The 20,101-nt window shown below is 49.3% G+C and overlaps 2 protein-coding genes across 3 annotated transcripts in view; one reads left to right on the forward strand and one right to left on the reverse strand.

The window, feature by feature from the left end:
* The window catches only part of PDZD7 (PDZ domain containing 7), a 28,133-nt gene extending 25,094 nt beyond the window's left edge, over nucleotides 1-3,039 (reverse strand). The window contains exon 1 of the mRNA XM_049790831.1: nucleotides 2,736-3,039. Coding sequence (XP_049646788.1) covers nucleotides 2,736-2,958 — 223 coding nt within the window. The 5' untranslated portion in view covers nucleotides 2,959-3,039. The remainder of the gene's footprint in view (nucleotides 1-2,735) is intronic.
* Nucleotides 3,040-5,179: 2,140 nt separating this feature from the next.
* On the forward strand, nucleotides 5,180-13,614 carry SFXN3 (sideroflexin 3). Of its 2 annotated transcripts, none has more exons than XM_049764319.1 (11): nucleotides 5,180-5,267; nucleotides 6,438-6,601; nucleotides 7,952-8,126; nucleotides 8,409-8,503; nucleotides 8,824-8,899; nucleotides 9,051-9,136; nucleotides 9,742-9,869; nucleotides 10,032-10,081; nucleotides 11,356-11,405; nucleotides 12,110-12,157; nucleotides 12,417-13,614. In XM_049764319.1, the coding sequence occupies exons 2-11, from the start codon at nucleotides 6,441-6,443 to the stop codon at nucleotides 12,511-12,513; spliced, it is 966 nt and encodes a 321-aa protein (XP_049620276.1). In that variant the 5' UTR covers nucleotides 5,180-5,267; nucleotides 6,438-6,440; the 3' UTR covers nucleotides 12,514-13,614. The 2 variants fall into 2 exon arrangements, with proteins under 2 accessions (XP_049620276.1, XP_049620275.1); XM_049764318.1 differs by having other exon boundaries at nucleotides 5,196-5,263.
* Nucleotides 13,615-20,101: the final 6,487 nt, after the last annotated feature.

Consider the following 20,101-nt stretch of genomic DNA (forward strand, 5'->3'; position numbering starts at 1 on the left):
CTCTGTGACCATAATGACAAGTGGTGGCCCCAAGCACTTCCTGCTGCTACTGTGAAGTCAGGCCAAGGATGACGAAGGAAGAGGGAGCAGGCTGGGCTACTGGGTAGACCCTGGCAGGGCAGGGAGGTGCTCAGCTGGCTGAGGGGAAAGGGTAAGGACTGAAAAGTCTAGTGTGCGAAGCAGCCAAGAGTGCAGGTTCTGATGGCTGAGCAGAGGCGAACAGGAGACATTCATCTGGTCCTGCCCAGGAGGCCCAGCTGAGCTACCCTCCACCCTCTACCCTCTGGCATTCAAGGTTCTACCTTCACTAGGATCTGCCTTTGTCGCCTCACACCTGTCATTGCAGTCAGGTGTCCCCTAAGAACTTGCCCCTCCATCTCCCTGCTGTTTGAAGCCAGCCTTTGTTTTTCTACACTCAGCTCTCCTGGGGACTCTGCTCTAAGTCCACCTGCACTGGCATCTCTTTCTTTCTTTCTCTTAGTTTTGTACTTAACGGGACAGCTCCTGGCTCAGTACTCGGAGGTTGATACAAAGGTGTTTGGCAGTTCATGAGGTGTTGAAGATCAAATTTGTCCCCAATAGTCTTATGCCTATACCAAAAAGCAAAACAAAACAAAACAAAACAAAAATGAACCACAAAGCCTTGCCCTACCAGACCTTCTCAGTTTTTTTCTTTTCTTTCTTGTGGTTGTGGTTTTGGTGATAATTTTTTTGTTGCTGCTGCTGTCATTGCTTGTTTTTTGTTTGTTTGCTTTTGATGTTTTTAGTTTAGTTTTGTTTTTTGTTTTTCGGCCACACCCGTTTGATGCTCAGGGGTTACTCCTCGCTAAGCGCTCAGAAATTGCCCCTGGCTTGGGGGACCATATGGGACACCAGTGGATCAAACCTCGGTCCTTCCTTGGCTAGCGCTTGCAAGGCAGACACCTTACCTCTAGCGCCACCTCACCAGCCCCTGATGTTTTTAGTTTTTGTTTTTCCTTTTTTATTTTTTTCTCTTCTTTCTTTTTTTTTTTGGGGGGGGGGTCACACCCGGTGACGCTCAGGGGTTACTCCTGGCTATGCGCTCAGAAGTCACTCCTGGCTTGGGGGACCATATGGGACGCCGGGGATGGAACCGTGGTCCGTCCTAGGCTAGCACAGGCAAAGCAGGCACCTTACCTCTAGCGCCACCGCCCGGCCCCTTCTCTTCTTTCTTTTCTTTTTTTTGTTTTTTGTTTTTTGTTTTTTGGGCCACACCCGGTGGTGCTCAGGGGTTACTCCTGGCTGTCTGCTCAGAAATAGCTCCTGGCAGGCACGGGGGACCATACGGGACACCGGGATTCGAACCAATCACCTTTGGTCCTGGATCGGCTGCTGCAAGGCAAACGCTGCTGTGCTATCTCTCTGGGCCCTCTTTTCTTTTTTTCAACAGAACCACAGAACTTGAATCATCTTGTTCTCCCTCATAACATGAGGGGGGGAAATGGATAGTACTAGGAACAACAGTTGTATGAACATTGAGTGGAAATAAAAAATGATCAGATTTAAGCATCACACCCAAAGTCAAAGACACCAGAATCAATACCCAATCTACAACAAGTTATACACAAAGGAGACCTCTTACACTAGCAGTCCAAGGGACAAAGAGGGGGGGAGGTATGGGATGCATGCTGGGAATAGGGGTTGAGGGAGGACAACAATGGTGGTGGGAATGGCCCTCATTCTTTGTCAGTATGAACCTTAAATATTACTGTGAAAGACTTGTAATTCACTTTGATCACAATAAAAATTAAAAAGAAGAAAAAGATCAAACCTGGGCCTCCTGTTTTGTTTTTCAATTTGGGGCCATATGCAGTAGTGCTCTGGGGGTGATTCCTAGATCTGTGCTCAGAGATCACTCCTGGAGGAGCTCAGGAAATCAAACCTGAGTCAGCTGTGTGCAAAGCAAGTGCCTTACTTGCTGTACTATCTGGCCACCCAAGCATGCAAAGCATGTACTGCAGCCCTTTGAGCTATCTCTTCAGCCTCACTAGCATTTCTGGAAGGTGAAGATTAAACCTTATACTTCTCTAGGACCTTTACAGCAGGACCAGGGCCAGTATGGAATGTGAGGTAGTAGGTGTAAATGAGATGGTGCTAAGGAATAAATTCATAAATTCAGCTTTCCTCTCCTCCAGGGTCCAGCTTCCAGGATGCCTTCCTGGCCCTCCACAGTCACACTTCTCTTGGGACATTTTCTCTCTCTCTCTCTCTCTCTCTCTCTCTCTCTCTCTCTCTCTCTCTCTCTCTCTCTCTCTCTCTCTCTCTTTGTTTTGGGTCACACCTGGCAGCACTCTGGGGTAACTTCTGGCTCTATGCTCAGAAATCGCTCCTGGCAGGCTCAGGGGACCATATGGAATGCCGGGATTCGAATCACCAAACTTCTGCATGCAAGGCAAACACTTTACCTCCATGCTATCTCTCCGGCCCCATATTTACTCTCTTCCTTCTGCACCTGAAGTCTTTAATCTGTCTGCCAGCATGTGCTGGAGAGCAGGCTTTGCATGCAGGAGCTCCAGGTGCCTTCCCAGGAACTTCAACACTACTCGGGTTTTCCCCCAACTCTTGAGTGCCCGCCCCACCACAAAACAACCACCAAAAAAAGACCTGGGTTTCCAGAAACCCACACCCCACACCCTATAGACTCCAGAGGGGTCTATGACCACCTGCTCGGTGCCCGCTGTCCCCCACCCTCACCGATTGCTCCCTGGCCCCACCTTCGATGGGGGAGTTGATGAGGATGACTCGCCCCATGGGCGAGGAGGCTCGGATTCCGCGCGGGGGCCCATTCAGCAGCCGCTGCTGCTTCTTCAGCAGGTATCGTGTTGCGGAGCCCACGGAGTCGCCAGGCAGGTGGCAGTGGGAGGAGAGGGAACTGAGAGAGCTGGAGCTCAGGTCTCCGGGGCCCTGGGGCTCACCCACCACGAACTTCTGCGCCATGCTGTTGCGTAGCACCCTAGGGTGGGAAGGAGCCCCTAGTCTTGAAGGGGCCGGCTCTGGTGGGCTTTGGGCTCCATAAGCCTTCTCTTGTGTGGGGAAATGTCTCAGCAACCGTAGCACCCCACCATGGTTGGTCCAGACCTGCACAGAGAGAGCAGAGGTTGGGGAAGTGTGTGAGTGGGGAGGCCTTCTCTGAACCCCCAGAACTCCCATCCTCTGCTGCCTCCCTGCCTTGTGCATTCTGTCCTTCCAAGCGTTGGGGCCTCCCCTTCTCTCTATCTCTGGCCAAGAATCGCTGTCCAGATAGCTAGCTGGTGGGCTTTCAGCGATATTCACCCCAATATCTCCTTCCCTCTTTACTGCTCTCAGTAGAGAGGAGCTGGGGTGTTTTGCACCCACGCTGGGGTGAGAACAGTTCTACACCACCTTTCTTGGGGCTCAGGACTGAGGGAGATGCCGTCCAGGGTCCCACATTCTGTGGCCCCAGGGATTCCCTAGCTCCCTGCCGCTCTTCATCTTCCCTTGCCTCCCCTTCAGTGGTCGCATGACCCCTCTCAGAGCTGCTGGGAAGACTGACAACCCCCACCCCCCAGCATCCTGCCCCAAACCCGGACTCAATTCATTCCCTTAGAGTCACTCTGGGACCCAGAAGTACTCCTAGCCCAGTTCCATCCACCCCACCCATCAGTCACCTGGTTCCGAATGGGCCCTTGCCGGCCTCGCCCGCCCGCCCGCGGGGCGCGGACTGCAGCAGTGGGGGAACCCGCCGGCTCCAGGACCTGGATGGGGCGGGCCGGAGCAGCCCCAGGCTCCTATTGGCTAGGGGGACCCACCTCCTCCCTTGGCTGACCTACTCGGCTTGTGGATTCCCCCCTGGGATCGTGGCCACTAGACAGGAACGTCCCACTGGAGCTGCCCCTGTTCAGCCTTGGGAAAACCCAGAAGTCCTTTTCTCCAGACACTGCTCCACAGTCACCACTGAGATCTCCTGGATAGTGACCCCTGGGCAGGAGTGTGGCTGGGGGACAGTACGGGGAAACAGGAGAGCTGTGGGTGCAGGTTTGGCGAGCCCCATCAAAAAGAGTGCCACTCAGGCCACCCAGAAATGGCAAGATCACAGGGTGCAAAGGGGAGGCTGGGCCCTGCACCCAAGGGGTGGAAGCTCCTTTTTCATGTATTGGGTGTAGAACAGAGGTGCCTTGAGCTTTCTACCTTCCAAAAACACCCGGGGAAGGAAATGGAGCTAATTAATGTCTGGTGGCACAGATTGGTGGTGGTATAAGGAGATTGGGAACTTTTCAAATCTAGTGGAGTTAGGGAGAAAGGAGAAGGCCTGTCAAGTGTCAATTTCTCTAGGAGATTGGTTAAGGTTTGATTCCCACCGAGCTCCCAGACAGAAAAGGCAGTTCCCATTCCCCTGTCCGATTAAATCAGGGGGAACAGTTCTAGTTGTAGAGCTCCGCAGAAAATAATTCACACAGTGAAAAGGTACAAGAATGGGGTCAGGAAATCCAGCACTCAAGCAAAGAACTCAAACCACAAAAGCTTCTGCTCCTAAAATGGAGTGCAGCTCAGTGGAAGAAGACCTAAGAATGAGCCCCTGCCTTCCTCAGACCCTTGCTTTTATTGACAAGAATCAGGTACCACCCTAGGGTGGGAGCAGAATACCAAGTAAGAAATATACTATCACCAGGTCACACCCTAGGGTGGGGTGCAATAATTGATCAGTAACACAGCAGGCCTGGGAAGAGAAAAAGCGTTGGGGGACCTAGGCACAGGAGGGGCATAGGCAGAGAAGAATGGGGGTGCAAATAATGAGGTGGAGTAGGCAAGACCTATGTCAAGCAGCCAAGTAAACAAGCCGGGCGGTAACCCGAGTCTGGGGGCGTTTCATCCAAGAACCACTCCTCCCTGCCTGGGCGCGGCAGGCCCCGCAGACCAGCATCCCGGGGACCCCTTACAGCAGAGGCGGGGTGCCTCCCGAGGTCAGCCAGGGGACTGCAAGCAGAGGGCACTGTGCCCTCGCCTCCGCCCTTCTTTCTAGGGGCGTGGCCAACACAGATCCTCGCCTTCCTATGGCTCCGGCGGCAGCGCCGGGGCGGGTTCTAAAGGGCCGAGATGGGGCGTGGCCCTGAGTAGCCAATCCTCGAGCACGCCGGACCGACGCTCTCGTTTAGCTCCGCCCCTCAGCTGACTGCGTCATTCTTACGTAAAATGATGGGCGGGAGCGAGTCGGCAGAGCCGAGAGGAAGGCGGGATTTGACAGCTGTTAAGGCCGGGAGCGTAGGAGCCCCAGGACGCTGGAGTGCGTGAGTGCAGCAGGCTGTGCGGGGCGAGTGGGGAGTTAGGGCTGTGGGGTTGAAGATCGGGGAATAGGAGGCTGCTTGAAGCATGCTCCCTTACCTTTCGGGTTCTGAATTTCCAGCTCTGAGGCTGTCTTTGGGGCATGGGTGGTGGAGGAGGGGGATTAGGGTGGGGCTGCTCCTACACTCTAGTGCTGCAAGTGATGGATTCTTGTGTGTGTGTGTGTGTGTGTGTGTGTGTGTGTGTGTGTTTGCGCGCGCATAAATAGCGGTCTTTGCAAGCCAGGGTATGCAGGGCGTGTCCACCCCTGTTGTGTATCTGTAGAGGGTGTGTATGTTGTGTCTTTGTGTGTGTGAGTATGTGAGGAGGGGAGGGTGTGCCTGCCTGGGAGGGAGGAAGTAAGTGTGGTTGGAGAGGATTAGTCATTCTGCAGGATTTTGCCCCACATAGCCAGATGACTGGTCTGGCTTTGTTCTGTGCTCTGTGCATATGCTGATGCCTGCCCTTCTGGAAGCTGGAAGTTCGCAGGAGGTGCTTGGAGGGGTCTGGGCCAGTTCTGCTGGAAAAGAGGGAAGATCTTGGGCGGTTCAGAGGAGGTGGAGGGAAAAGGGTCTAGAATGGAGGCCGGCGCATACCTACTGGTGTGCATCCCGGGTTGGCCTGTGTCCCCTGTTGGAGATCTGGAAGATATATATCCAGGCGTGGCCAATGAGCCTTGGCTTTTCTCCTGTCTGGGGCCAGGGTGTGGGATGATTTTATACATCTTTCTTAACAGCCTGGGGAAGTTGTAATTAGGTCTTAAGGCAGCTGGGGCTGAGAACAGCTGCGAGCATGTATGTGTCATGCATGTCACACAGTTCTGTGCACACAGAGCAGGAGCTGAGCTTTTGGCTCATCATTTATCAACCACATACCTAAGTGAAAAAGTCTCACTGGCCCGGCCGGCATGAGCATGAAAGATCTGCTTTGCTGTTGGCTTTTCACCCCTACCCTCCTCCTGTGCTGCTGCTGGACAAGGGCTGGAAAACAGCTCCTCCCCCACCCCTTGCTTACCTATCTGAAGTCACCTTGAGCTCTAAGGGATTGGCAGTAGGTCCTGGGAACTGGCTAGGGTTCCCAGCTGAACCGTTGGACCTCCTGCTTGGAGGCCTCTGATCCTGGTTCCTGCTTTGCAGAAAATGGGCGAGTTGCCCTTAGATATTAACATCCAGGAACCTCGATGGGACCAAAGCACTTTCCTGGGCAGAGCCCGGCACTTCTTCACTGTTACTGATCCCCGGAATCTGCTACTATCTTCGGAGCAGCTAGAAGCTTCCCGGAATATCGTGCAGAACTACAGGTGACCTCTGACCCAGGGCCCTAGGGATTCTTTCCCTGTCTCCCCAGTGTGGAGGGTGATCCTGTCTGACTCCTCAGGACTCTCATCCCCAGTCCTCCTGTGGTTTCTTGTGGCACAGAATGGAAGAAAGGACTTTAGGATTTGAACTTGAGAAGGTATAATTGATGGTTAAGGTCAGGGATGTTGTATATGTCAAAAGCCCTATAAGGGGCCAGAGCAGTAGTGGTAAGGTGCTTGCCTTGCATGTGCCCACCAGGGTTCAATCCCCAGCACTCCATATGGTCCCTTGAGCACTGTCAATAGAAATTCCGTGGGGGCCGGAGAGATAGCATGGAGGAAAGGCGTTTGCCTTTCATGCAGAAGGTCATTGGTTCAAATCCCGGCATCCCATATGGTCCCTGTGCCTGCCAGGAGTGATTTCTGAGCGTGGAGCCAGAAGTAACCCCTGAGCACTGGCAGGTGTGACCCAAAAACAAACAAATAAACAAACAAACAAACAAAAAAGAAATTCTGGAGTGCAGAGCTAGGAGCCTTGCAGTGTTTGGCTGTCAAGAGTGGCTACAAAAAAAAAACCCCAAACAAACAAAAAGAAGAATGGTTTTCACCTGCTGATTGGCAGACTAGGACTGGTCTGTAGTTATGACAAGATTAGAAATCACTAGTCTTTGGAGTCTGCATCCCTTTTGGAATCCCCGTAGAACCATTCAAAATTCCAAGGAAGAAAGAAGGTATCCTTCTTGCTTTCATGCACCTCCACATCCATGTTTTACTATTGAGAAAACAAACTTTATCCAGAACCCAGCAGCATTTTGTGTATATGTAAAAGAGAACCTCTCTCTCTCTTTCTCTCTCTCTCTCTTTTTCTCTCTCCCTCTCTCTCCCTCCTCTCTTTCTATGTCTTTTTCTCTCTTTCTTTTTATTTCTATCTCTGTTAGGGAACACAAACTAAGCCATACTCAGGGTTTACTCCTAGTTCTAATTTCAGGGATTATTTCTGGTAGGGTTGGTAACCATTTCCGTGCCGGTGATCAAACCCAGGTCGATTGTGTGTAAGGCAAATGCCCTGACTACCATCCCTTTTCCAGCCCAAAGTGCAGTTTTCTTTAAATGACTAGAAAGAAAGTAGAAGTAGGGCCCCTCACTTCTGGGAAGTTTGACCTCTTCCCTTTGAGACAAGAAGCTCCTTTATAAAAAAATAAATAAATAAATAAAAGAAGCTCCTTTATTCTGAGACTGGGCCCCAAGTTTCCTGGATCCCTATAAATAAAGATTTGGATCCCCAATGGGTTTTTGGGGAGGGGGAGATTTGCTCTCTAAAATGTCCTGTCTGCTTTCTGCCAACCTCTGTAGGGCCGGCGTGGTGAGCCCAGGACTCACTGAAGACCAGCTGTGGCGTGCCAAGTATGTGTATGATTCTGCCTTCCACCCCGACACGGGGGAGAAGCTGGTCCTGATCGGCCGAATGTCAGCGCAGGTGCCCATGAACATGACCATCACCGGCTGCATGCTTACATTCTACAGGCATGTCTCCCATGTGGGGGGCTTGAGGACTGGGTGTCCTCTCTCTGGGCCAGCAGGCCAGGAGAGCCGCTTCCCTAATCCTTCTGTTCTTCTGCACTCAGGCCACAGGTTCTTTCATCCTGAGTGGGTCAGTGACTTAGTGGTGTCTGTGACTCAGTGGGTGTCACAAGGGCAGATCCTTATCTTCTGGGGGTCCCTTGGGAGTATGGGAATAAGTTTATGGGTTTCATGATGGTTGAAGGACTCTGACAAGGGGGTGAAATAAGTGTTCTGTTCCATCAGGAAGACCCCCACCGTGGTGTTCTGGCAGTGGGTCAATCAGTCCTTCAACGCCATCGTCAACTACTCCAACCGCAGCGGTGATGCTCCTATCAGCATGGGGTGAGCCAAGTCCCCAGAAAGTTGCAGCAGGACCGGGACTGTCATCTCTGCTGCTCTCACCCATTTCTGCAGGAAGGCCCCTCCCTTACCTTCCTGGCCTGAGTGTGGGGCATTCTGCTTTGGGGGACCCACTGCTCCTTTTCGCACAGGGGATTGGGGCTTCCAGACAATTGGATCCTGGGGTAGGGTGGGTTTACATTCCACTGTGAGGCCTCTGTCCCATGCCTCCTGTCAAATTGGGGTTTCTGGACTCAGCCTGTCCCTGGTAGAAGGATCCCCCCTCTGGGTTACATACCACCCCTTGGTCCTGCCTCCCACAGGCAGCTGGGGACAGCGTATGTGAGTGCCACGACTGGGGCAGTGGCCACAGCTCTGGGACTCAAGTCACTCACCAAGGTAAAAGCCCCTTTACCATGCAACTTCTAGTTGCCTTTTCTCTACATCCTCCTTCCCCATCCCTGCACCAGACTTTCCCCCAACCTGCTGCTCCCATCTCTCTTATCTTTCTTGGCCCTTAGGGCCCCTCAATGGCTTCCTTCCTCCCTAGCACCTGCCTCCACTAGTGGGCAGGTTCGTGCCCTTTGCTGCTGTGGCTGCTGCCAACTGCATCAATATCCCCCTCATGAGGCAGAGGTGAGTGTCTTCAGGGGAGACCAAGACCAATGAGGGGAGCCTCATTGATGCTGCTGGATACATGAGGCTTAGCTCACCCCACATATGAGCCCACAGTGGGAACACTTCTTCCTGGTGTGTGTGTGTGTGTGTGTGTGTGTGTGTGTGTGTGTGTGTGTGTGTATGCAATGTTTAGGGATAACTCCTAGCTCTACATTAAGGAATCAGTCTTGGCATGCATGGGGACCATATGGGATGGTGGGGATCAAACCTCAAACCCAGGTTGACAGCATATAAGGCAAGCTACCTGCCCACTGTATTAACACTCAAGCCTCTGGCCCTCAGTCTTAGGTTGGGATCCAGGTCTGGGAGAAGCAGCCTTTGAATCTTAACTATCTGAGGATTGACTGGAGAGCTAGCACAGGGGTTAAGGTCTTATTTGCAGTGAATCCCATTTTTAACCCCAGTACCACATAGGGTCCCCTGAGCAACTCCAGGAGTGATTCTTAAGAACTGTTATGTGTGTTCCAAAAGCAGAACATAACAAAATAATAGACTATAAAAGGGGATTCCAGGAAAGAACTGGTCAGGAACTTATAGGTCTAACCCATTCTCTCTTTTCCCAGGGAGTTGCAGGTGGGTATCCCAATAACAGATGAGGCTGGTCAGCGGCTGGGCCACTCTGTGACTGCTGCCCAGCAGGGGATCTTCCAGGTGGTCGTCTCAAGAATCTGCATGGCAATTCCAGCTATGGGTGAGCCAGGGTAGCACTTGGGGTCTGAACAGCTCTAAGAGAAAGTAGAAGTCCTGGGGGTTGAGGATTCTAGGGGCTGTGAAACTCTGCAGAGGAGAGGAAGCCACTCCTTTCATAAGATCCCGAGTAACTCCACTAATCCCCTCCAATTCCTTCCCTCAGCCATCCCACCTGTGATTATGAACACTCTGGAGAAGAAGGACTTTCTCAAGGTAAGTAAGGCTTCCCTCACCTCCCTTGGCTGGAAATGTAACTAGGTGCCCTCTCTCCTATTTGGCCTCCAATTAATAGATTAAGACTTGCCACCTCCTCCTCCCTTTGCTGGGCAGGAATAAGCCAGGGTGTGACTCAACAGAATGGCATTCTTCTTGTGTGTGTGAGGCCGTGGGTTTGACTCCTGACACCGAACCAAAAAAACCCCAAAAATCTGGACTGGGGTGAGGAGCTTTAAGAGCAGAGGAAATCATGAAAGGAAGGAAATAGGGGGCCGAAGAGATAAGGCCGTAAGGAGGTAAGGTGTTTGCCTTGCATGCAGAAGGACAGTGGTTCGAATCCTGGCATCCCATATGGTCCCCCGAGCCTGCCAGGGGCGATTTCTGAGCATAGAGCCAGGAGTAGCCCCTGAGCGCTGCCAGGTGAGACACAAAAACAAAAACAAACAAACAAAAAAAGGAAGGAGGAAACAATTCACTTAGGCCTTGACACTCCCAGAGATAAACTCCTCTAGTCACAACATGCTCGTGTTGTTCCTCACCAAGTGACACACAGGCTTACACATGCCGACTAGGCTGGGGAAGCATAGAACAGAAATGCCCATATGGGCTTATTTGTTAAGCTGAGTTCCCAGTTAGAGGAACCCAGAGTGGTGATCCTTATTGCTTCAGCAGAGAGTGAAAGGGGTATAGATAGGGACTATGCTGGGAAAGGGACAGCACATATGGACCCCAGAGATCGCTAGGAGTGATCCCTGAGTACAGAACCAGGAGTAAGCCCTGAGCACTTCTGGATGTGACTCAGAAACCAAAACAAAACAAAACAAAAAAAATGAGGGCCGGAGAGATAGCATGGAGGTAGGGCGTTTGCCTTGCATGCAGAAGGACAGTGGTTCAAATCCCGTATCTCATATGGTCCCCTGTGCCTGCCCGGAGTGATTTCTGAGCTCAGAGCCAGGAGTAACCCCTGAGCGCAGCTGGATGTGGCCCAAAAACCAAAACAAACAAACAAACAAAAAAAAAAAAAAAGAAAAAGAAAAAGAAAATAGCTCATAGATAGGTGAGGGGAGCAAAAGGGGCAAAGAATGGGCAAAGGGAGGCCAGACCAGGTGAGGAGGCACTAAAGCTTGTTGTCATACAGGTCTGGCTGGAATGAGGGGAATCTAGATGTCCAGAGTTGGCTATGGATTTGGGAGAAAGGAAAAAAGTGGGTGAATAGGGTGGGATTTAGGGGGCAAAGGCCAGGTTCCGTTCTCTTGTCTGTCTCCCTACAGCGTCGTCCCTGGCTGGGAGCACCCCTGCAGGTGGGGCTTGTGGGCTTCTGGTAAGTGTGCAGGTACTTCTTGGGGGTGGGCTTGAGTGGCCTTTGTCTTGCTTTTAAGATGTTTGTTTTCAGACTGAAGAGATAGTATAGGAGCAGACTTTACTTTTTTTTTTTGGTTTTTGGGCCACACCTGGCGATACTCAAGGGTTACTCCTGGCTGTCTGCTCAGAAATAGCTCCTGGCAGGCACGGGGGACCATATGGGACAGTGGAATTCGAACCAACCACCTTAGGTCCTGGATCGGCTGCTTGCAAGGCAAACGCCGCTGTGCTATCTCTCCAGGCCCACAGATAGACTTTACTTTTAATCTACATGTGGTCAATCACTCCTGAATACAGATTGAGTATGTGACCCAAAATCCCCAAGTAAAATTAATAAGTAAATAAGATTTTTGTTCATTACTCATTCATACATGTTGGTGGTACCCTGAGTGGCCAAGAGAGTGGATAAAGGGGTTCTCATGTTTATAAAAGGAAACCATGGAAATACACTTTGGAGAACCAGTCTGGAGTTCTATGCACATTTATTCTTGGTTCAGCTACTTATTGGCTGAGGGGGGCTCCAGCTAATGTGGTTCTTGCCTCAGCCAGATTCCAGTGCCAGGCAGGATTTCATCAATCTCTAAACCTGGCGCTCTCTGGAGATGGTGGAGGGTCCATCAGGGGGAACAGCTTTACAAACCTTTCCAACACTCTGTCCCCCAGCCTGGTGTTTGCCACGCCCCTGTGCTGCGCCCTGTTCCCCCAGAGAAGGTAAGTGCTATAGAAGGCTTGACTGAAGGCTCCGGGCAGGTCTCCCCATCTTGGTAACCAGCTGACCCGAAAGTCACTTGATGTGTTCATGGCAGAAACCAGGCTGTACACAGCAGATTTGGGGGTGGAGTACTGTTGGCACACTGGGCCCTTTGGCAATCCAAGGGGAGTTTTTGACCTGGGAGGAGGATCAGTGTTCCCTTTGCCTACGCAGGGCAGATCCTGGGCACACTGAGCCTGCCCTACTGTTCTTTTGCAGCTCCATCCATGTCAGCAGGCTGGAACCAGAGCTCAGAGCTCAGATACATGAGCGAAATCCCAGCATTGAAGTGGCTTACTACAACAAGGGGCTTTGAAGGAGCGTGAGAGTCCTCATTCCCCTCCCTGACTTCCATGGGCGACCACTTAATGGAGCCTTGCCTCTGTCTAGGACCTGGCAGAGTGGAGCAGCCATCGAGACCAGCAGTTGTTAGGCTGGGAGAGGCATCCATAATCTTTCTCTCTCCTCTCTGGTTTCAGGGTGCAGGCCACATTTCCCTTTCTCCTCTTCCTGTAAGGTTACACAGATATGTACATGGTATGTGTGTATTTGTGTGTGTGTGTGTGTTTGTGTGTGTGTGTATTTGCATGTGTACATACCCTCCAGGAAGCCAGGGGCAGACATCTGGCCTAGCCTGCCTTTGTCTTCCCTTCCCAGCCTCCTGCCACCTGCCACCTGTTATTCAGGTGACAGGCCTTCTTCCCTCTCTGAAACACTTCCACCAGCCAAGTTGTTTCTGACAGTACCATCACTCCTCACTCAGAGCATGCCCCTGGATCTCAAGAACGAGACTGAGGGACACTCAGGGCTCTCCCCAACATCTCACAGGATATTATAGGTCCAGAACAAAGGAGTGTCCTGGCCTGTTTCTGCCAACCTCCCACCTACCCCCCCCCCAATGATCATGTGAGTATCTTTAGGCTCAAACCGAAGATTTCTTTGTCTGCTCTGATATCAACACCTCAAATAGAAACACTCCACCCTCCTATCCCAACGTAAGCCCCAAAGGCCGAGCCAGCATTCCCACTCCAGAGCTCCTGGGGAACCTCTGACAGAGCACACCTGCTGTGGGATGGTGCTTACCCGCCTGTGGCATCTGAAGGTGACTAGAACACCTGGAAGGCAACTGGGCCCCAGCTGTACAGTTTTAATACAGGGCAGTCCGCATTTCAACACTCTGCAGAACTCAACTCATGTTTACTCCTTTTCTTTCTTGATGTTTGGCCCTGTTCCTATCACCTCCACCCTCTGGAGGAGGAGCTGCCCTTCCTTTCCATCCAGGGTACTACCTGAGGGAGGGAGTGGATTGGGTGAAGAGGTCCATTGGGGGATATCAGCTCTTCCTGCTTTTACAACCACCTGCCACCTGTAATGGAAGCTAAAACACTTATCACTCAATAAATGGAAAAACTGCCTACTTCTAGACCCTGATTCCATGTTCTGAGAGCCCAGGTGACCCAGACTTCACTTCCCCCCTACAAAGTCTGGGACCTTAGCCCCAGCAGAGGGCGCTCTGAGATTAGAGAATCCGTTTACCAGGTCCTAGGGTAGAGGTGTAGCATGCTTTCTTCTCTGTTCCTAAAGCGGTGGATTCCTGTTTTCATTTCCTTGGTCACTTTGCTTCTTTTGATCACACAGCTTTGCACCGGCAGACTCTGGGCTTCTTGGTTCCCTTTGGGCATTAGGCATGACTTGGTAGCCTCTGGAGAAAGGAAGGTTCAGGATTGCCCAGCTCTGCCAGCGAAGTTAGCATATCAGCATACCCTCCATGCCCTTCTGCACCACCATGGAAACAACACCAGAATCAGGCTGGCAGAGGTCATTTTGTAATATTATCCCACTTTTATCCCAGAGTCTCCCATTCCCTCCTGCACAAGGGAGGGGGGAATTTGTTTTGTTTTTGAGGGGGAAATGAGCCCAGAGGTTCATTTCATCCACTGATATGTGTAGCGGATGAAAGTTCCTACACAGCAGATTATAGCTGCCTTTCATCTTTATTGGGGGGATGGTGAAGGGTCTTAGATCAGCAGTGCTCAGGGCTTATCCTGATTCCACTCAGGGATCACTCCTGGTGATGGATACTCAGGGGTGCCTATGTAATGTCAGGGATCAAATGGGGGTCAGGGGACTGGAGAGATAGCCAGATAGCCTGGAGGTAAGGTGTCTGCCTTCCATGTGGAAGGATGGTGGTTTTAATTCCGTCATCCCATATGGTCCCCCGTGCCTACCAGGGGCGATTTCTGAGCGTAGAGCCAGTTGTAACCTCTGAACGCTGCCAGGTGTGACCCCAAACACCAAAAACAAACAAACAAATGGGGGTCAGATTGTACAATGGAATTATCTCCGAAGCATAGTTTTATTTCTTGTGTATGTACATGCACGTACATACTTGGTATCAGGTATCAAACCCAGGACCCAAGCAGGCTTGCTATAACCCTCACCCCCCATTATTATCATTTCTATCTCCATCACCTCTCTTGTGAAGGGCTGACATCATGTTTCCATTTTTAACCAAGACACAGGTTTAAATACATTAAGAACATTACCCAAAACAACATAACGAGGAGGTCCAGGTCTAGGTGGATTCTATCTAGGTGACTTTGAATCTCTCTTCTTCACTTGCTGGCCACCAGTTCCTGTTGACACTGCTGAGTAGTTTCTTCTGGGACTCAGTTTATTCACCCACTAGCAAAACTGACCCCCAGGGCCGGGAAGGTGGCGCTAAAGGTAAGGTGTCTGCCTTGCAAGAGCTAACATAGGACGGACCACAGTTTGCTCCCCCGGCGTCCCATATGGTACCCCCAAGCCAGGGGCTATTTCTGAGCGAATAGCCAGGAGTAATCCCTGAGCATCGAACGGGTGTGGCCCAAAAAACAAACAAACAAACAAACAAACAAAAAGACCCCCAAGAAAGTGCACACAGACCTTTTACTAAGACCACTGAGAGTTTCCAGGCTAGAGAATTTCAAATCTCAAAGTAGTCTAAACAAAGATTCGTATTTGTGATAAAGTATGAAATTTGGATAAGGCAAATATTTCAATTATATTCTGTCCTAATTAGTACCTCCCACCCAGTCCAATCAAATTGTCTTGAGCCTCTGCAGTTAATAGTTGTGGCCTTGAAAAGAAACCCTGAGGGTCCAGGGAGTACAGTGGGTGGTGAGGTGCTTGTCTTTCAGGTAGCCAATCCGGGTTTGATTTTCAGCACCACATATGAGCACCACTAGGAATAAGCCCTGAGAATTGCCAGCTAGACTAAAAGCAGAAACAAAGACCTTGTGCTTTTACTAGAAAAATCTTTATAAGGGGCCAGAGCAATAGCACAGTGGTAGGGCATTTGCCTTGCATGCGGCTGCCCAGGACAGACCTGGGTTCAATCCCTGGTGTCCATATGGTCACCCCCGAAGCCAAGAGCTATTTCTTTTTTTTTTTTTTCTGTTTGTTTGTATGTTTTGGGTCACACCTGGCTCTATGCTCAGAAATCGCTCCTGGCAGGCTCAGGGGACCATATGGGATGCCGGGATTTGAACCACCATCCTTCTGCATGCAAGGCAAACACCCTACCTCCATACTATCTTTTTGGCCCCTCCAAGAGCTATTTCTGAGTAACCCAGTAGTAACCCCTCATGTCACTGGGTGTGGCCCCAAAACAAAATAAAACAAAATCTTTAAAAGATAAAAATATTTGAGGCTGGGGGACAGGAATGTCTGTGGAATCATATAAAACATTTTATAACAATTACTGTAAGACTGAGCCCAAGAAGAGAGAGTAAGAGGGGGGGGGAAGGAATGGGGAATGGGTGGAAGTTAGGAAAACAGCCTTCTGCTTTCTAACTCCATGGACGAGTTTTTAAAACAGTGGCCATGGGCCAGAGAGATGGCACAGTGGTAGGGCCTTTGCCTTGCACACAGCAGACCCAGGAATGATTGTGGTTCGATTCTCCACATCCTGTATATTTTCTGAGCCTGCTAGAAGCAATTTCTGAGCAAAGAGCCAGAATGCTGCTGGGTGTAACCTCCCCAAAAACAAACAAACAAAACAAAACAGTGGCCAAAGCGATAGTATAGCGCAGTAGGGCATTTGCCTTGCGTGCAGCTAACCCCAGACGTACCCCAGTTCATCCTGACTACAGAGCCAGGAGTAACCCCTGAGTGCTGCTGGGTATGACCCCAAAACAACAAACAAAACATACACCCCCCCAAACAGAGTTAGTTTTAGGTTAACTTCAAAGGCTTTGTAGAGCAAATCCTACTTTTTCCAAACTGCCTTTATATACTTGGAATTTCTCCCAGAAAACAGATTTGGTTTGATACCTCCTTGTTAAAAAAATTTTTTTTAAATTAAAATCGTTGTGATTGGGGCCAAAGAGATAGCACAGTGGAAAGGTGTTTGCCTTGCATACAGCTGTTCCAGGACAGACGGTTCGAATCCTGGTATCCCATGCCTGCCAGGAGCGATTTCTGAGCAGAGAGCCAGGAGTAACCCCTGAGTGTCACTGGGTATGACTCCAGAACAACAAACAAACAACCCCCCCCCCAAACAGAGTTAGTTTTAGGTTAACTTCAAAGAATTTGTAGAGCAAATCCTACTTTTTCCAAACTGCCTCTACATACTTGGAATTTCTCCCAGAAAACAGCATTTGGGTTTGACACCTCGTTAAAAAAATTTTTTTTTAATTAAAATCATTGTGATTGGGGCCAGAGAGATAGTGAAAGGTAAAAGAAATAAAATAATTTTTCTCTGCAGCTTCCTGACCAAAAGATACATTTTAACTGTTGAGCTTCACGAGGACCCCACCCCTTCCTAAATCCCAAGAACTTGCCCGTGACAATTTTTTTTTTGTTTGTTTGTTTTGTTTTTTGGGTCACACCTGGCGGTGCTCAGGGGTTACTCCTGGCTCTATGCTCAGAAATCGCTCCTGGCAGGCACAAAGGACCATATGGGATGCCGGGATTCAAACCACTGTTCTTCTGCATGAAAGGCAAACAGTACTCCCTGAAATGGACCACCCTACTGTAAGCTATATAAAGGCTTGTTAAATCTGGTTTGAGGCCCTCATCCTTTGGCTTATGTTAGGCCAGGCATAATAAAACCCCTTACTTTTGCATGGTCTCTACCTCTTGGAGTCATTAGAGGGGTGTGTGTGGAATTCCCAACCTTATCAATAGCACAGCGGAAAGGTGTTTGCCTTGCATGAAGCTGTTCCAGGACAGATGGTGGTTTGAATTCCGGTATCCCAGATGGTTCCCCATGCCCGGAGCGATTTCTGAGCAGGGAGCCAGGAGTAACCCCTGAACGCCGGTGGGTGTGACCCAAAAACCAAACCAAACCAAAAAACACACCAAAATCAAGTGTCTACCTCCCTCCACCAATGTTCCCAGAGTATTCTATATTACGCCCTCTGCCCCCCCCCCCCCCACTGCCAGTATAACAGACCCATTTCAAGTTGGTTTTTTTTTTTTTTTTTTGGTTTTTGGGTCACACCCGGCAGCGTTCAGGGGTTACTCCTGACTCCAGGCTCAGACATCGCTCCTGGCAGGCTCAGGGGACCATATGGGATTCGAACCAATGACCTTCTGCATAAAAGGCCTTACCTCCATGCTATCTCTCTGGCCCCCCATTTCAAGTTTATACTGTTAGAGTTTGGGTCTCTTGATTCCATTGTTACAGATTTTGGCTTTTTTTTTTTTTTTGGGCCACACCGGTTTGATGCTCAGGGGTTACTCCTGGCTAAGTGCTCAGAAATTGCCCCTGGCTTTGGGGGGACCATATGGGATACTGGGGGATTGAACCACGGTCCTTCCTTGGCTAGCGCTTGCAAGGCAGACACCTTACCTCTAGTGCCACCTCGCCGACCCCTTTTCTGTTCTTTTTTTAATGTGTTTTTTTTTTAAGTATATTTATTTAAGCACCATGGTTACAAACATGTTTGTAGTTGGGTTTCAGCATAAAATGTACTTCACCAGTTCAATCTTCACGCAAACAATATCCCCCACCTCCCTCCTCCCACCCCATGCCTGTCTTCAAGACAGGCATTCTACTTCTCTCACTATCATTGTCAAGATAGTGATTAGTGTAGTTATTTCTCTAACTGTGCTCACCACTCTTTATGGTAAGCTTCATATCATGGGCTGTTCCTTCTGCCCTCATCTCTATTGTACTGGGTGTTATTACAATGTCTTTTTTTTTCTTTTTTCTTTTTCTTCTTTTTGGTGGGGCATGCCCGTTTGATGCTCAGGGGTTACTTCTGGCTATGTGCTCAGAAATCGCCTCTGGCTTGGGGGAACCATATGGGATGTTTGGGGATCAAACTGCAATCAGTCCTAGGCTAGTGCTTGCAAGGCAGATATCTTACCTCTAGCGCCACCTCTCTGACCCAGTCTTTTCTTTTTCTTTTTTTTTTAATTTTTATTTTTTTTATTTTTCTTAAATCCCACAGTTGAATGAGTCTATTCTGTGTTTATCTCTTTCCCTCTGACTCATTTCACTCAATATAATAGTTTCCATGTCCATCCACGTATAGAAAAATTTCATGACTTCATTCTTTCTTTTCTTTTTTGGGGGGGTCACAGTGCTCTGGGGTTACTCCTGGCTCTACGCTCAGAAATCGCTCCTGGCAGGCTCAGGGGACCACATGGGACACTGTGATTTGAACTGCCGTCCTTCTGCATGCAAGGCAAACACCTTACCTCCATGCTATCCGGCCCTGGCTTCATTTTTTCTAACAGCTGCATAGTATTCCGTTGTGTATATGTACCACAGTTTCTTTAGCCACTCATCTCTTGTTGGGCATCTTGGTTGTTTCCAGATTATGGCTATTATAAATAGTGCTACAATAAACATAGGATTGCAGAGGCATTTTTGTATTGTGTTTTTGTGTTCTTAGGGTATATACCTAGGTGTGGTATTGCCGGATTATATGGGAGCTCAATTTTCAGTTTTCTGAAGAATCTCCATATTGTTTTCCATAAAGATTGGACTAGAGGGCATTCCCACCAGCAGTGAATAAGAGTTCCTTTCTCCTCACATTCCCCACCATCACTGATTTTTCTTGTTCTTTGTGATGTGTGCCAGTCTCTGTGGCTTGAGATGGTACCTCATTATTGTTTTGATTAGCATCTCCCCGATGATTGATGATGTGGAGCATTAATTTTCATGTGCCATTTGTATTTCTTTTTGATGCAGTATCTGTTCATTTCTTCTCCTCATTTTTTGATGGGGTTAGATGATTTTTTCTTGTTAAGTTCTTTTAGTAACTTGTGTTTCTTATATATTATCCCCTTAGCTGTTGGGTATTGGGTAAATAGTTTCTCCCTTTTAGTGGATGGCCTTTGTGTCCTAGTCACTATTTCCTTTGAGGTGCAGTAGCTTCTCAGTTTAATGTAGTCCCATTTGTTTATATCTGCTTCCATTTGTTTCCTCTTTGAATATGCCTTTTGTGTCAATGTCATGGAGTATTTTATCTATATTTTCTTCTACATACCTTATGGTTTTGGGTCTGTTATCAAGGTCTGTAATCCATTTCAATTTGACCTTTGTGCATAGTGTTAGATGGAGGTCTGAGTTTGCTTTTTTGCATGTGGCTGACCAAAGTTGTCCCAACACCACTTGTTGAAAAGGCTTTCTTTGCCCTCTGAATACTCAAGTCTATTCCATTGGTCTGAAGGTCTGTCTTTATTCCAATACCATGCTGTTTTAATGACTATTGCTTTGCAATACAATTTAAAGCTGTGGTAAGTGTTTTTTTTTTTTTTTATCTTCACCAATGCACCTGACACCATTTGGTCCCTGGTCCCCATCTTTCATATTTGTGCTTTTTTCCTCCTCCACTCAGTTTTTTTCCTTCTCTTTATTATATTCTGGGCCAAGGGTATTTGAGACAACTCCCATTTGGACCATTGCA

The sequence above is a fragment of the Suncus etruscus genome, chromosome 17 (genome assembly GCF_024139225.1).
Source record: "Suncus etruscus isolate mSunEtr1 chromosome 17, mSunEtr1.pri.cur, whole genome shotgun sequence".
In the NCBI taxonomy this organism is placed as follows: domain Eukaryota; kingdom Metazoa; phylum Chordata; class Mammalia; order Eulipotyphla; family Soricidae; genus Suncus; species Suncus etruscus.

Bases quoted from the DNA above. Each gene is read 5' to 3' on its own strand.
- SFXN3 (XM_049764319.1), top strand. From the start codon at position 6,441: ATGGGCGAGTTGCCCTTAGATATTAACATCCAGGAACCTCGATGGGAC. The intron at 8,504-8,823 runs GTGAGCCAAGTC...TGCCTCCCACAG, and splicing joins GATGCTCCTATCAGCATGGG to GCAGCTGGGGACAGCGTATG. The intron at 12,158-12,416 runs GTAAGTGCTATA...GTTCTTTTGCAG, and splicing joins GCCCTGTTCCCCCAGAGAAG to CTCCATCCATGTCAGCAGGC.